Here is a 14,823-nt window from a genome sequence, read left to right on the forward strand (position 1 = left end):
GTGATTTAACACATGGACTGTACAGTAATGATTCACACAACGGTGATCTTTTTAAAGAGAAGTCATTTCAATAAAAAGCAACAATTGTGACTAAATGTGTATCTTGAATTAAATGCTCAGTTTGTACCTACTATATTTGACTACCTTAAACTCATTCTGTACTTACCATATTTGAAGACTTCGATAATTTCACAAAAATTAATGTACATGGCAGTTTCACAGATTTTAGAAAAACCGAAAGTAAATTGAAGGCATGCCTGAAGGCCACCTAAACCATACCACTTAGAAATAGTTCTTAGGTTGAAAATTCTACACCATGGTGCCCAAGCACCAGCCACCTCGCTTTACCAAACAGATAGCCATTAACTGTGGTGCGTCCGTCAATGGTGTGCATGCAAGATCGTCACATTTCAGGAGGCAGCGGTTCTCTTGTGCGGCACGAGCTTACCAGCGCTGTATCGAGCACTTCAGCACAGGTCTGAAGGATAATCAATGCTGTCAGCGGCTTCTCACAATACATAGACGTTTTTGGTGTCAGATTCAGAATGGAAGTTAACAGAAACAGCATTCTACAGGACCAGTCGCCGCAGCCCTGCTAACTTCCTAAGACATGTGATTTGGGCGCATAAAGATAGAGCCACTGGCCCTGTACCTGGTGCTGGCGATGCTTGGCGATTCTGCTCCAAGCCTACATCTTTCTAGCTGACTGGCAACAATCTGCCTTTCCACTTCCAGTTCTCGGGTGAGGCGTTGAAACTGAAGCTCCTGGGGGTCAAGGAAATAAAAGGCATATGAGGCGACCAGGTTGGCTGCTCAGGCACACAAGAATTAATGTTTGTCACAGGAAACACAGGAACATACCCATCACAGAAAGCTACAAGGAGGCGTGGGGCAACTCGGGTTCTAGGGCGTGAACCTGCAGGCATGTGGGTATCTGAGTTGAGAATGCTGGAGCATCAGCTCTTGCTTGGAACTGAAAACATGTAGCTGCTTATGTGCCCTCTTTCTTTTCACTTCTACTCAAGGCTTTAAACACTACTTTTGTATGACATTTACATGTGATCCAACCATCCTGAGTTCTTCCTTCTCAATGGCTAATTTTTTTATCTCTTCTGTACTGCACGTTAGGACATGATGGGAATCATGGCACCATGTTTGATACAAGTCACTGAACCAAAGAAATATTCAAACCCCACATTAAGTTTCTGGCTACCTTTATTCTATAATATAACCAAAGAAGTTTGCTCTATTTACAATGTATCCATGTTGCTACTTCACAGGGGGATACAAAGAAGTAAAGAGAATATGCTTTACCATGGACTCTGGACTTGTACTGAGAAGCAGGAAAAGATAGGTAGAGAAATATTCTTTATGCTCTATCAGCAACACAAACCAATTTGGTTATTAAGTGGTTATACTCTATTTGGGCTTCTCTTATTGTTAGCTCGATAGGACTTGATAAATGGAGAGCACACCATTCTATAAAATACCAGAAGATCAAGCCAGACACATCAGTTGCTAAAGTTTTAAGTTAGAATTAACATCTGCAAAAATACGTCCTGGTCTTGTGCACCATAAACTCTGCCTACACGTCTATCTAGCTGTCAGTAGTTTAAGTTGACAATGATTGCTGGTTCAAGAAAACAGGTACTAGATCACTGAAGGAATAGTTATGACCATGTTAATATTTGTCATAAAATTTACTTAAGTCTGCTAATTCTCTGTAGGAACTACCTGACAGCACCGGCTTTGTAAATTTCATGGACTATTCTTAGAATAGTTAGCTATATGTATTTTTACTTTTTTTAACCTTTATTATAAAAAGTTGAAAATACAATACACCAAAATTAGCCATACCTAAGGCCTATGTACAATGCACTGAACTTTTATACATTTGGAGTGGAAGCTAGAGCTTTACATTCAAATTCGCATTTTCAGCTTTGAAAATATTTTAAGCACTTATCCACCAATAAAAAATTATGACAATTAGAACTAGAAAAACAATTACCTTTAATATTCTTTCATAGCTAAGTACCTATTACCTGCTTTCAGCCCTTCAGCGTCCTCCCATATTTAGCTTTTTGATTTCATTATTCATGTATACGGTACCTACATGTGAGTGTTTACGTATTCATATATTATTGTCCAGATTCTACATAAGAGAACATGCTGTTTTTTCTTTCTGTGATTGTATGACCTTGCTTAATATTACACATTCTAAGTTCATCCATTTTCTGGTAAATCTTTAGTTTCATTTTCCTGCAAATTTTAAATTTTATCTTCTTCCAATGTTTTCATTTTTCTTTACAACAGAATAGTATTCATATATATATACATAAAATTTCATTATCCATTCATCTGTTGATAGACAGCTAGGCTGATTCCAATCCTTTGTTATTGTGAATAAACATCAATGAACAAGGGTGTGCGAATGTCTTGGTGGTGGAATACGGAGTTCTTTGGGTAGATGCCCAGCTGGATTATACAGTAGTTCTATTTTTTGTTTCGCCTTTTTTTTTTGAGAAATCTCCAAATTGATTTCCACAATGGCTATATTCATTTGCACTCCCAGCAGCACTGGATAAGAGTTCCTTTCTCTCTTATCCAACATTTGCGGTCAGATTTGTTGATATTCTGAAGCAGGTGAGGTAGAATCTTAATGTAGTTTTAATTTGTATTTCCCTGATAGTTAGGGATATTGAATACTATTAAAAGTATTATTGGCTATTTGTATTTTTAAAAACTCTCTATTCAGTTCATTTGCCCATTTGATGATTGGGCATATTATTTTCTTGGTATTTAATTTCTATAATTCTTTGTAAATCCTGGATATTAGCTACTTGTCTAAAGTGTGAGTAGTAAAGTTTTTCTTCCATTCTGTGGGCTGTTAACTATGCTCATTGGTTCCAACTATGCTCATTGGTTCCTTTGTTGCTGCATTAGCTCCAAAATTAAAGTGTTTGTGTGTGTGTGTGTGTGTTGGTGTGTGTGTGTGGGGGTGTGTGTGTGTGGGGGTGTGTGTTTGGGGGGGGAGTGTGTTGGTGGGAGGGGAACTGCTGGGGTCAGGGCTTCACTATTTCACTCTGTCGTCCTGTCTGGCCTGGAGTTTGCTATGTAGATCAGGGTGGCCTGGAATTCTCTAGATCTTCCTCCTGCCTCAGCCTCCCAAGTCCTGGGGTTAAAGGCAAGTTCCATCACAACCAGTTAAAATTAAATTAGGTTAAAATTAAGTATTTAAAAATATATCTAAACAAAGAAATATAATGCTTCTATAATGAAAATTCCTAGATAGCAAAAAGCAAAATCACAGAAGATACTAGACAATAGAAAAATATTCCATGTTTCTAGGTAGGGAGAATTAATATTGTGAAAATGTCTATACCAAAATTAAGTTATAGAACTAACAAAATAACATTAAAATGTCCATGTCATATTCCAATTGTTTAAGAAAAATAGTATATGAAGTCATATAGAACCACAAAATACCACAAACGGCCAAAGCAATCCTAAGGAAGGAGCAATACTGGAGGTATCACAATACCCACCCTCTAATTACACTACAGAGCTACAGCTGATGAAGACAGTCTGGTATTGGCATGAAAGTAGATGGGCAGACCAATGGAATAGAACAGAAAAAAAGGAATTAGTAAAGCCAAATCCACAGAATTTTTGACAAAGGAGTAAAAAATAAACCTAGAGGAGGTTGGAGGTAGCCTGTCCAAAAAATGAAGTTAGATTCTTATCTTTCTCGCCGTGTACAACAATCAATCCCAAAGAGATCAAAGACCCAAGTTGAAAACAAGAACAACTGACACTTGGCAAGAACTTTTTGAAGAGAACAGCCACAGCACGGGAACTAACCCCAAGTGTCAACAGATGGGACTGAGGAAAATAAAGTTTCTGTGCAGCAAAGCAAACAGTCCAGAGTAGTGAACCTCACCTGCTCGTCACTTTCCGAATCCGAGACCCTTTTCTAGTGAACTTGGTGGTGCCAGCTCACTGGACAGGGCATAGACAAACAGCAGCTGGTTCACAGTGCTGAAGAATGACTGCCACAGGGAAGTGTGGCCGTGAAGCCCAGGCGGGCACACGCTACGCTGTTCAGTACTGGGCTAATATAGCCTTAGCAATCAATATTACGCTCACTTCACATTGCTTCAGAGCTTTCTTTCTTTTCTTCCTTCTTTCTTTTTTTTTTTTCCTCCTCCTCCTTCTTTTGGTGATAGAAACATATTCTTTTATATATTTCACTCAGCTGTTTATTAGATAGACCTTTCCCTACACACTGGCTATTTGTATCAAGCTAGTCTAGGAAGAAACCATTTCTAGATCCCCACGTATCTGTAACATGGCTTTTGAACACTGCTTTTGATAACAGAGAGGGATTGACAGCTGGTATGCTTTTCCATTTCATAAGGGGAAAAGAAAAACCCCCATTATGATAGATCTTTAAATCATGTTTGTGTCATCTTCTATGAACTCCGAAACAATTTTTCAAGGAACTGTAGAGAAAATTTCTACTTGGAGTTAGAGAGAAGACATAGTTTCTCATGATTCCTTGCTGGAAGCAAGTGACTTTGCCTTGGCCTAAGACACACTCAGGCCAAACAGTGACTCAGATTCTTGCCTCCAGACCAGCTCCAGGAAAGGAGGCTCCTTCTCTCCCTCAGTTCTGCCTACCTGCAGTACATTCAGAATCACATCTCAAGGTCAAGTTCCTCACACAGGAACAGCCTCCCAGCAAGCTGTGTGTCAGCCCTGGGGGATGCATCAACATTGGGCTGACCAAGTTTCTGGGGAAGTCTGTAAGCTGTTCTGAGAGCTGGGCCTCTAGCTTTGCTCTCCTCTCTTTGCCACAGGTTTGAAGTCATTAATAAACAATAAATGAACTAGCTCCTTTTCTGCTTAATTAGGAGCATCAGTCTGTGTCAGCAGGAACCCTGAAGTGCCTCAGAAATACCCACAGTGTGGAGTACTTGGATGGCCTATTGATCCATGCTGGATCGCCATGGATTTAACGCAAATGTTGGGCAATCACTTTCATATCTTACCGAACAGAACAAACCAGTCCCGGAGTCCATACAATTGACCATTACTCACTAATTTATCAAAACCCCTTCTTATGAGTCCACACTTCTCATTAGGAGGAGTTCATACAGTGCTAAAGGCAGGAAGCTGGAAAGCACAGATCTGCAACTGTTACCTAATAACTCTGCACATTTTCAGATAAAATGTATGTTTATTTAATGACTAATATTATTTCTACAGAATATAAATCTAACACATATGTGACTGGCACCCAGATGGGTGAGCAGGTTTTAAGTATTTGGTAATTCTGTCCCTATAGCCTTCTTTGACTGACTAATGAGGAAGGAGCACTATGTAGTCATTTGAAAACCCAATGATTTCTAACATGACACTCATTAAGATAACTAGGTAGAGATGTCATTTCCACATTTTAGCCTCTAAACATAAAAAATGTGAAGACTGGTCCTTAAGCAGCATTCAGAATGAGAATGAAAAGAACTTCTAATGATAGCATGTGAATAACCTCAGAGTCCGGCAAATAAAGCCACCGCCTTACCAATATGCTCTAAAAGATAATCTATGTATGCATTACAAGCTCTTCACCTTAATTTCATGCTAGTCATAAATACAGTGATAAGGACGGAGGAAGAATCAGGGCTATAGAAATTATGCTGCCTTTGTCATGATGGTGGACACTCGGTGGACATTCCTGCCCAGGGACAAGGGTTCACTGCCCTAGCTCACTCAGGAGCTACCAGGATACCAAGAATCAACCTCCTTGTTCTCAGGTACACTGCCTGGCTGGGCCTCTGCCAGCTGCTGACTAAGGAGGCCCTGGAAAGGCTGGGCCTAGGGAGACTTCCTTCTGGGCTTGGCTAAGGCGTTGTCGGTCTGCGCTGAGGTGGGTACTGTTCCCGCCAATCCTTCCTTTTTGGTACAGGCACTGATATAATAAATCTTTGCACAGAACACTCTCCACAAGCTCCACCTTGGCCAGTCTCGTGTTGGCTTCTTTTTCAGTGATAGAAGTTTCTTTCACTTAGTTTCTGAATATTGTGAGCTACTTAAGGCACATAGGGAAGGGACAGACAATCAAGAGAAGGGACCACTGTGAAAGTGAGAACCAGGTCTCTACAACAGGCCTCACTGTTCCATCTGCTTCAGGTGTCTTATGAGATAAAATGTTATTTTATGTTAAAACACAATGATAGCTCCTGATTTCCTTCTGGATCCTATTCTTCCTTCTTCATCCCTCTGTAGAAGAAATCAGTACCTTGAATCTGATGTATATAATTCTCATGAATATTTTATATTATTGCTTCTACTAATTTACACTTATGTAAATAGCATACTGTACAGTTCGTTGGTAGATTGCTTTCAGTGTAGTAAGATTCTGAATTATCAGCATAAACATGGGTAGCTCTTGCTCGTTAATTTTCACTGATCAATAATATCCATTTTATGATAATAGCATATGTATTTACGCGCTCATCACGATGGACCCATGAGTTGTTTCTAATTGCTTATGCAATTATAAGCATTCTGTAAAACAAACATTCTTGATTAAACCTTGTGTATATGAGCCAGACTTCTCCAGAGCAGATACAGAAGGGAATTTCTACACTTAAAGGTATACACATCATCAACTTTATTTCACAATGACTGTTGGATTATCTTTCAAGGTAGCTGAACTTCCACCTTGGCTGGCAGTATAGGTGAGTCTCCATCCCGATACTCACTGCATTGGGCTAGATCTCCCCTCCTCCTTTGTGGGAGTCTACCTTGCTTATGCTTTAGCTTGCATTCCCTCAACAACCAACATACACTTCCTAGGTGTACTCAAGCTCAGGCAGTAGACAGTGACAAGCTCACAGCTTCGGGTGACAGTCTTTCCTGGTGGGGAGGGGCAAGGCAGAACACAACAGTTCCCATCATGGCAGCCAGAAAGCAGAGAGAAAGAGACAGAGAGGGGTCAGGGCCAAGATACCCCCAAGGATACCAGTGATCTATTTCCTCCTGCTAGGTTCCACCTCAAGCTTCCAGAACCTCCCAAAATAGCACCACCACCGGGGGTACCAGGCCCTCAATGCAAGGACCCGTAGGGACATCTCTCATTCAAGCTGCAGCACCCCCCTCTCTGAGGCCACCTGCAGGGAGAATGCAGACTTTACTGCTCAGCCCAGGGTGCTTTAGTTTCCATTTCTGTGATCCGTTCTTCCTTTGTGGCTCAGTTCAGTAATGTTTTACTCAGTCTGTTTGTTCCATTCAGGTGAAAAAAATGATTCACATACTGGGCCTACAGTATAGTTATTTTTTTTTCATGTTTTCTCTTTATTTTTCTGAGCCATAGCCATGAAGAATTCCTCAGTATTAAATCATCAGTGGCTTGTTTAGGCTTTAGTTCATATACTGGGTTTGTCCCAAAGAAAATATTTTCTAATTCTGAGATTTCTAGTTGTTTTTTAACATACCCATCTGTTCATGTAGCCTGAAATCTCTTTCCTCTGTTTTCCTTCCTCCTTAGGGTTATACCTTTGGTAAACTCCCAGGTTTGAGTTCTCTTTTCCTCCTTAAAATGATTTCCGTGTTTCTTTGAAACAGCAACACTAGGGATTCTGTGCGTCCATGCTTGAGGACACCGTGCCTTCCTCTGGCTTCCCGAAGCACTCAGCTTTAGAGACCTCCACTCCCACCCCTTTGATAAGCAGAAATAGCTGCACTCTGGTTCTCAGCTTCAAAGACTCCGGTGCTGGTCCTAAAATCAGGGCACACGCCACCTCCTGTGGGTGCAGACGCTCTCATCCTCATTAAATCCTCTCTGACGGCCACAGTGGTCAATCTCCTGACCCTTCCCAACTGCGCCCTGTGGAAAGGACTCTTACTCTGCTTTACAAACCTTTTTTTTTTTTTTCTTTTTTACAAGCTGTTCATCTTTTACCGAGAATATTCCCCACCTCGGGGTTACTAAGAATACTCGCCAGGCTTTAACTGCAGTGTAGCTCTTTCCTAAAATATTCTTTTTCTACAACTTTCTCTGGTACAGACTCTACTCCTCCACACCCGACACTGAGGTGCCTTCCAGAAGGGAGGGTGTTCTCTTGGCTCCTCATGGGTTCTGCTTATTAGCATAAAGTGTTGATAGTAGTCCTCATCACCAGCATGTTATGCAATCATGCAGTCAGCAGACCTGGAAACCACACCCCCTCTTACAATCTCTCTTTTCTCTACTGGTGAAGGCCTTAAAATCGCCACTTGCATGTCAAGGTTCACTGCGCTTTGAGACAAAAGCCATTCTGCCTCATCCGCCCATGTGCCTCGCTGCTGTGTGCTTACATCTAGCTCTCTGCCTCTTGACCACAGGATAAGCTGTGATGGTCACTAGGACAGTAGTGCTGAGAGTGAAGAAAGAGCAGCAGGCCTCTGCTGTTCAGCCACCAGTGAGGGTCCCATCTTCACGGTTTCACAGTCGCAGGCACTGCCAGTTTTCTTCCAGGCTTAGTAGAGAGGATGGCCCCTTCTTTCCAAAGCTTCCCTCTCCAGGCCTTCTGGCCTCCTCTAGGACCTTGCTCCTCTCTCTCTTTGTGTTCTTTATTATTTCCTCTCATTTAATGCTGAAATTGTTCTCCTCTGAAGACATAGTACCTTGACTCCAGGGTTCCTGTTTCCTTCTCCTGTGACCTACGCTAGCTTTTCACTAATGATGCTTTGCATTGTCTCCTTTTAACAATGTAGTACCATCCCAGGCACTGAAGTCATTAACACACTGGGTCCTAATTAGGCTTTTAAGATTCAAGGCACTAGACAAGATATTCTGATGACACATTATATGGAGGTAACCCCATCTTACTATGTTCAAAAGATGAATGAACTAAAGACAAACTCTATCTTTGCAGGTCTTGTGGGAGTTTTTAAACTGATCATCATAGAATCCTATTCACCAGCTGGCAGAAGGCACCCGGCTGGCTCTCAACAACTGGCCCACCAAAAACCACCGAGAAATCCTGCAAAGTCTAAATATTATTTAAAACCCTTTTTATTAATGCTTTGTGACTTTCCCATCCTGCACCCCAATCCTACTCATCTTCCTGTCCAACCATATCTGCCCTCTATGCTTGCAACCCTCTGCAAAGAAAACAGAAAATAAAGATAAAAGATAAATTAAAGGAAAAAAAAAAAAAGAACTCATGGAAGCTGTGGTGTGTCATGGTATGTCGCGCAGTACACCTTTGTGCCCAAATATTTTACTGCAAATGTTCACTGCCATGAGTCTGCATGTCATTCTCTAATCTAGGTAGCAGTAAAACCAAAGAATCCATATTCACAAATGGTTCTTGGATTTCTCATTCTCAGGACCTTAGCTGGTACCGTAGAGGTTATCCAGTGTCCAAATCGTCTATCAGAGTTTAATGTCTATGAAGTAGTCCCTTAATCAGTGCATAGTTAATTACAGAAATATAATTAACAAGAAACCAAGACATAGCCTTTGTTCTATTTCCCTCTATTAAAAGGAAATAAATAAAAGAAGATTTGGAAACCTAACACTGTCCTTCTCAACATCAGTGCCCCAGGCTACTAACTGATATTCCCTAAGGAATGAGGTGCAGTCGCTTACATGAGACTATTCATGCTTTCTTATAACTCAAGGCTCTTCATTATTTGTTCCACATTGCTGGAACATGACACTCCTGTGAATGCCCACTGTCTTCTCTTCATCCCACAGTACAGTTCTGGCCATGGCATCTGTTCAGTTCACTAATTCAAGGGTGAATTGAGCATTTCATTCATCATTTCATATTCTTTGTAAGACTGATTGCAAAATTTCTGGAATTTATTTTTGTAAATATTTTATATAAACATTTCATATAGATATTGATATTTTATATAAAATTTATATAAATATTTTATGGATGATCCTTTTTGAGGTCCTTGAAGCATTTGAACTATATCTCCTTAAAAAGACAGCAGAGACATTTGGACAGAAAAAAATCTATGTATAAAAAGATTTTCTGCTTTTATCTGAAGTTAGAGACAGACTGAAGTGGGGTTGGACTTGAGTTGCCCAGTACTTCATTGACTCTTAACAAACTGGTGGTCAGGCCTCTCAGAGGGAAGGTTGTGTTGTTCAGTGCATAGTGTCAGAGGTTGTCCTCAATTTCAGAGGTGCTGTTTTACTGTCCCCTCTTCTGCCCACTGTGCTTATCTGTCTTTAATCATCCAATTCCCTCATCTCTCAGGCCAGTTCTGTGCTCTTAGCAAATCACTTCTGAAAACTGGTCTAACAGCACAGGGGACTGTCAGTGTTGAACTAGCAATGCCTTCTCATTTTCATTGAGCTTCCCTCTTAAAAAGGTGTGTGTGTGCTATATAAAAAGTACCTGTGTATACAAAAGAATCAGTAATTCTACTAAACTCTTTTACTACTTGAGGTTTTTCAGCACGGTTAATTTATATATATATTTGGAGTCCTATTGTAAAATAGACACTGAGGCAATGTGACATGAGGACAGTCAGTACTTCGAGCGTGACAACTGATAATCTCCCAATATAGTAGTGATTTGGTAGAATTGATGTCTAAAGCCTGTTTTTCTTTTCCTTAAAATATAGTATCTTTGTTGATTAGCTATTTCCTTGAATGTCATATTAAGAAATTAGGAACAACAGCGACTTCAACTCACTTCCTACTACACATGTATTTTAAAACTATTAAGATGCATGATGTAGCAGATGTGGTGGCCTATGCCTTTAATTCCAGCATCTGGGGGGCAGAGGGTGGCCAGTCTCTACTGGTCTGACACCAGTCTCATCTACATAGTGAGTTGCAGGCCAGCCAGATTTACATGGTGAGACCCTGTCTCCAAAAACAAACAAACAAACAAACAAACAAACACACAAACAAAATGCATGATATATGTCCTCTAATGTAAGACAGTTATCTGGAGTGAACTGACTACACTGTACATGAAAATAAAGCACACAGATCACTATTTGTTGAAATGGAATACTATGAAGAGTACATGCCTGATCTCCCATTTTCTCTGTGTATTTTTTGAATTCACAGTCAAAAGTATAAAAATGGTATGAGAAAACAGACTAAATCTAACCTTTACAAAATCTAACAAATAGTACTACAAATATGAGGCTAGTTTAAAAAAAAACAAACTGGTTATTACGAACGAAAAATTAATAGAAAAGAAAAATACCATTTATCTCAGGTGTGTTTTCTTACAACCATGCTGAGTTGCTTTTTTAAGTGTTGCTTCTGCTCTACAGGATGTGGATGTGTTAGTTCTGTGTAGGAAGTGATTTTTTTTTTTTTGGTCTTAATCTTGTAAATGTTTCATTTTATACATGTAACTTCATTAAGATATCACTCACTTCCAAACTTTTAGAACTTACCTTGGCTTCTTCAGAAATGTGATTAAGAAAGACCAGTGTTCTCCCCACAGCTGTAGAGCCATAGTCACCCTTCAAGACTTGGAGCGACAGGAGAGTCAGGCCATATCTGAACTGATGGCTTAAGTTCAAGCACATGTAGCTACGGGCAGAATGATGCCATTTCAGTCTTGAACTTGTGACGCCAGCTGAGCCACCTCTCTGGCTCTCATGTTTCTGAAGTTCTTAAGAGACGCCAGCCAGCTTTGGGTCAGGCAGCTGTGGGGCAGAAGTGGCCGGATGGGTACTGTGGGGACAGTTACAGGGTCACAGTGTGGGAAGGCGGAGCTCTCACTTCTTGAGCTACACTTCCCCTTATGGAAAGCTAAGCATCAAGCTTCTTTCATTTTCTGCTCCTTAAGTTTATATTTAGAATGGTAATTAACTTTATTGCTTCAAAACCTTCTTCCCAAATCAAATAAAGTCCTAGAACTTAATGAGAAGCAAAGCACCAGATGCCAGATACACATGGAAACTTCCTAATGACAAAAGGGCAATTGCATAGCAAGAAAAGACTAGTGGCATAATGAGAACACAAGCTGTTTCAGTACCTTGGTATACACACACACACACACACACACACACACACACACACACACACACACAGAGAGCATGGTACATATACAAGGAAAACAGTCATAAAAAGATGATCTAAAGCATTTTTATAACCTTCTTAAAAATAAGAAACCTTAAAATCATAAGGGAAAAGATAGCCCCCTTAAAAACAGGTCTATACCTAGGAGATCATATAAAGGGAGGAAATTAGGGCTAAGATGCAGGTTAGTGGGAGAGCTACATTCAGCCAGCACTGTAGGTGTATGCCTCAGGGATCACAACCCATAGGGGACCACAGTTCGTAAGGCAAAAGAAGTCCAGGGAAGGGAGAAAGAGACTGAGGGGGAGATAAGGCAGTGAATAAGAAAAGATAAGGGGAGGGGTCCAGCAGGCAGGTAACCTAAAATAAAACATAAACACTAATTAAATATTGGAAAAAGTGCTCGAATTCATTACTGAGGCAAAATAAAATTAGGATGTGATACCATTTTTTCATGACAGTGGCAAACAGTTTAAAGTATGGTGCCACCCAGGGCTGAAGAGGAGCCAGGAGCTGGGCACCTGCACAAGCCTTTGTGAGCGAAATTTGCTATAACAAAAAAAAAAAAAAAAAAAAAACAAAATGACGACGACAACAACAAAAATCCAAAAGCCATTCTTAGGACTCTCCAAATCCAAATCCAGTTTTCAGAAGCTAGTCTGTGGGGAGCAGAACATGGAGCACCAACATGGAGCACCAACATGGAGCACCAACCCCCGCACAGTTGGTGGTAACTCCCAGCACACCCACACGGGAGCTCCCCAACTATGGCGCCTCCTCCAGGGCAGCACACCACAGAGTCATTAATTAGAATGAGTTTGATAGTTATCTATGACCTCAGAAGGACCATTACATACGATTAAAAAAAAAAAATCAAATGAAGAGCTAACTACAACATAACAGATCAAAGACCCCAAATCTGATTTGGTTTGTTTGGGCATGAAGGCATCTGTGAGAGGGGACACACAGGCCAGCATGACTAGGTTAGGAGGGGAGGGAGGACTGAGAATGGGGAGGAGACATTGTTCAGATTTTCACATTACTGTATCTGTTTCACTCACTACAAACAGCATTTGGCTTCTTTAAAGTCTTATTCATAAAAACAAAAATAACTAGTGAATGGGCTAAAGAAATGAAGTAGTATTATTTGCATCTACTAGAACAGATCTTATTTAAGAGAAGCATCCCCATTCCAGGAAAACAGTATTCTAATAGGAAGAACAAGTGTTAACGTTTGCTTTTTCAAAGCTCAGCGGGGATTCCCATAATGCCCTAATAGCACATTTTCACAGCAAACGATGCTTACTTGCTGTCAGGACATGTTATGGTGAGGGCATAGAGAGAAGTGCTGCAGAGGAAAGTGACCGGATGGGATCCTTGATGAGCCAACTCAACAACACCTAAAAGTATACCACCCCAACCAGTTCACCAGCTTCGGGGCTGAGGCTCTTACACACTTCAAGGAACCAAGAAACCCAAACCACAGAGCCAAGGAATCAAACTGAAAATAAGCCAACAGCCATCAACAGGGATCGGTAAAACACATTGGCCAAGTATACAATCCACAATAGCTAGCCATAACTGGGGTAAATTCACACGCGGTATGGGGTAAACTCCAAGATTAAACTAAAACCAGGGAACTTTTAAATAGTTTTATGTGTGTTGAATATAAAGAAAACATTTTCTTCATGTACATGTAAGAAACATTTAGGGGAATTTTTTAATATTTGAAAAAATGAACTGGATATTTGTATGATGATTTTACTTTATAGTTCTTTGTAGTTTTTACTTTCCTAGTGCATTTTAGGATCCAAGATGGTGGATGACAAGCAAGCATAGTCTCTTACAGTCTCAAGGGAATAAAGCAGGGGAAGCTGGGTAACAGCAATAAGAACAGGGAGCTGACATCTGAAAAACTCTAGCTTAATAGCAAAGTAAAATAGATAAAATTTAAAAGCAGAACTAGAACAAACAAAAACAAAACAAAACAACCCTGAGTCCATCCTAGAAGAATTGGCAAGCTCAGGGGAAGTCCCTTGTCCCAATGAGGAAATGACTGGAGCCACACTTGAGATGGGAATTCTCACAACGATTGTCACTGAGCTTACAGCAGCAGATACTTTTAAGAGAGCCAAATGAATCAATGAATGGTGAATGAATGAATGAATGAATGAATGAGTAAACAGACAGATAAATAGACAGATAGACAAATGGGGTCAATGAAGAGAATCCAAAGTCGCCATACTGAGGAGGAATGCCTTTCCCTTTGGCATTAGAGTAGAATATTAAAAAAAAAAAAAAAAAAAAAAAAACTTCTGGTTGAGCAACTTGGTGCTGCCAGATCTTCCATGTTCCACACACTTGCAAACTCAGGGCAAGGTCCACGGTGTCTATGTGCTGAACACACCTACACTGGTGGGATGAGACTCTGAATCAAAACCGTAAGGTTTAGATACTTAGACTATCTTGTATCTACTTATCTACTTGTATCAACATAGACACAACGGTCAAGTGACACACTCATAGTCAGAAAAAGCTGCGCATGGACGGGGCAGCATTTGTAACCTGGAGGCGGCCCAGATGTGTGAGCCGCATCTATGAGCCAATCCATGGTGGACTGACTACCGTGGGCTGGAATCTGTGGCCTGCTTTAGGGCCTCCGGAGATAGAAAAGCACTCGAGATTTCAAGGGACTGCTTGAAGGTGTGGCTGGTACCTATGACCTGATTCCTGAAGGACCACCTCCTGAAGGGACTGACATCTGTGAC

General features: G+C 40.6%; 1 protein-coding gene across 14 annotated transcripts in view; it reads right to left on the minus strand.

Moving 5' to 3' along the window:
• Window positions 1-14,823, minus strand: part of Pkp4 (plakophilin 4) — a 209,805-nt gene that overhangs the window by 86,679 nt on the left and 108,303 nt on the right. For 12 of the 14 annotated variants that reach the window (XM_055599687.1, XM_055599693.1, XM_055599685.1 and 9 more), the window contains one exon: window positions 653-765. The exons of the other annotated variants lie outside the window; for them this stretch is intronic. In XM_055599687.1, coding sequence (XP_055455662.1) covers window positions 653-765 — 113 coding nt within the window. The remainder of the gene's footprint in view (window positions 1-652; window positions 766-14,823) is intronic. 14 annotated transcript variants of the gene reach the window in all.

The sequence above is a fragment of the Psammomys obesus genome, unplaced genomic scaffold (genome assembly GCF_907164565.1).
Source record: "Psammomys obesus unplaced genomic scaffold, mPsaObe1.curated_primary_1811, whole genome shotgun sequence".
Lineage (NCBI taxonomy): Eukaryota > Metazoa > Chordata > Mammalia > Rodentia > Muridae > Psammomys > Psammomys obesus.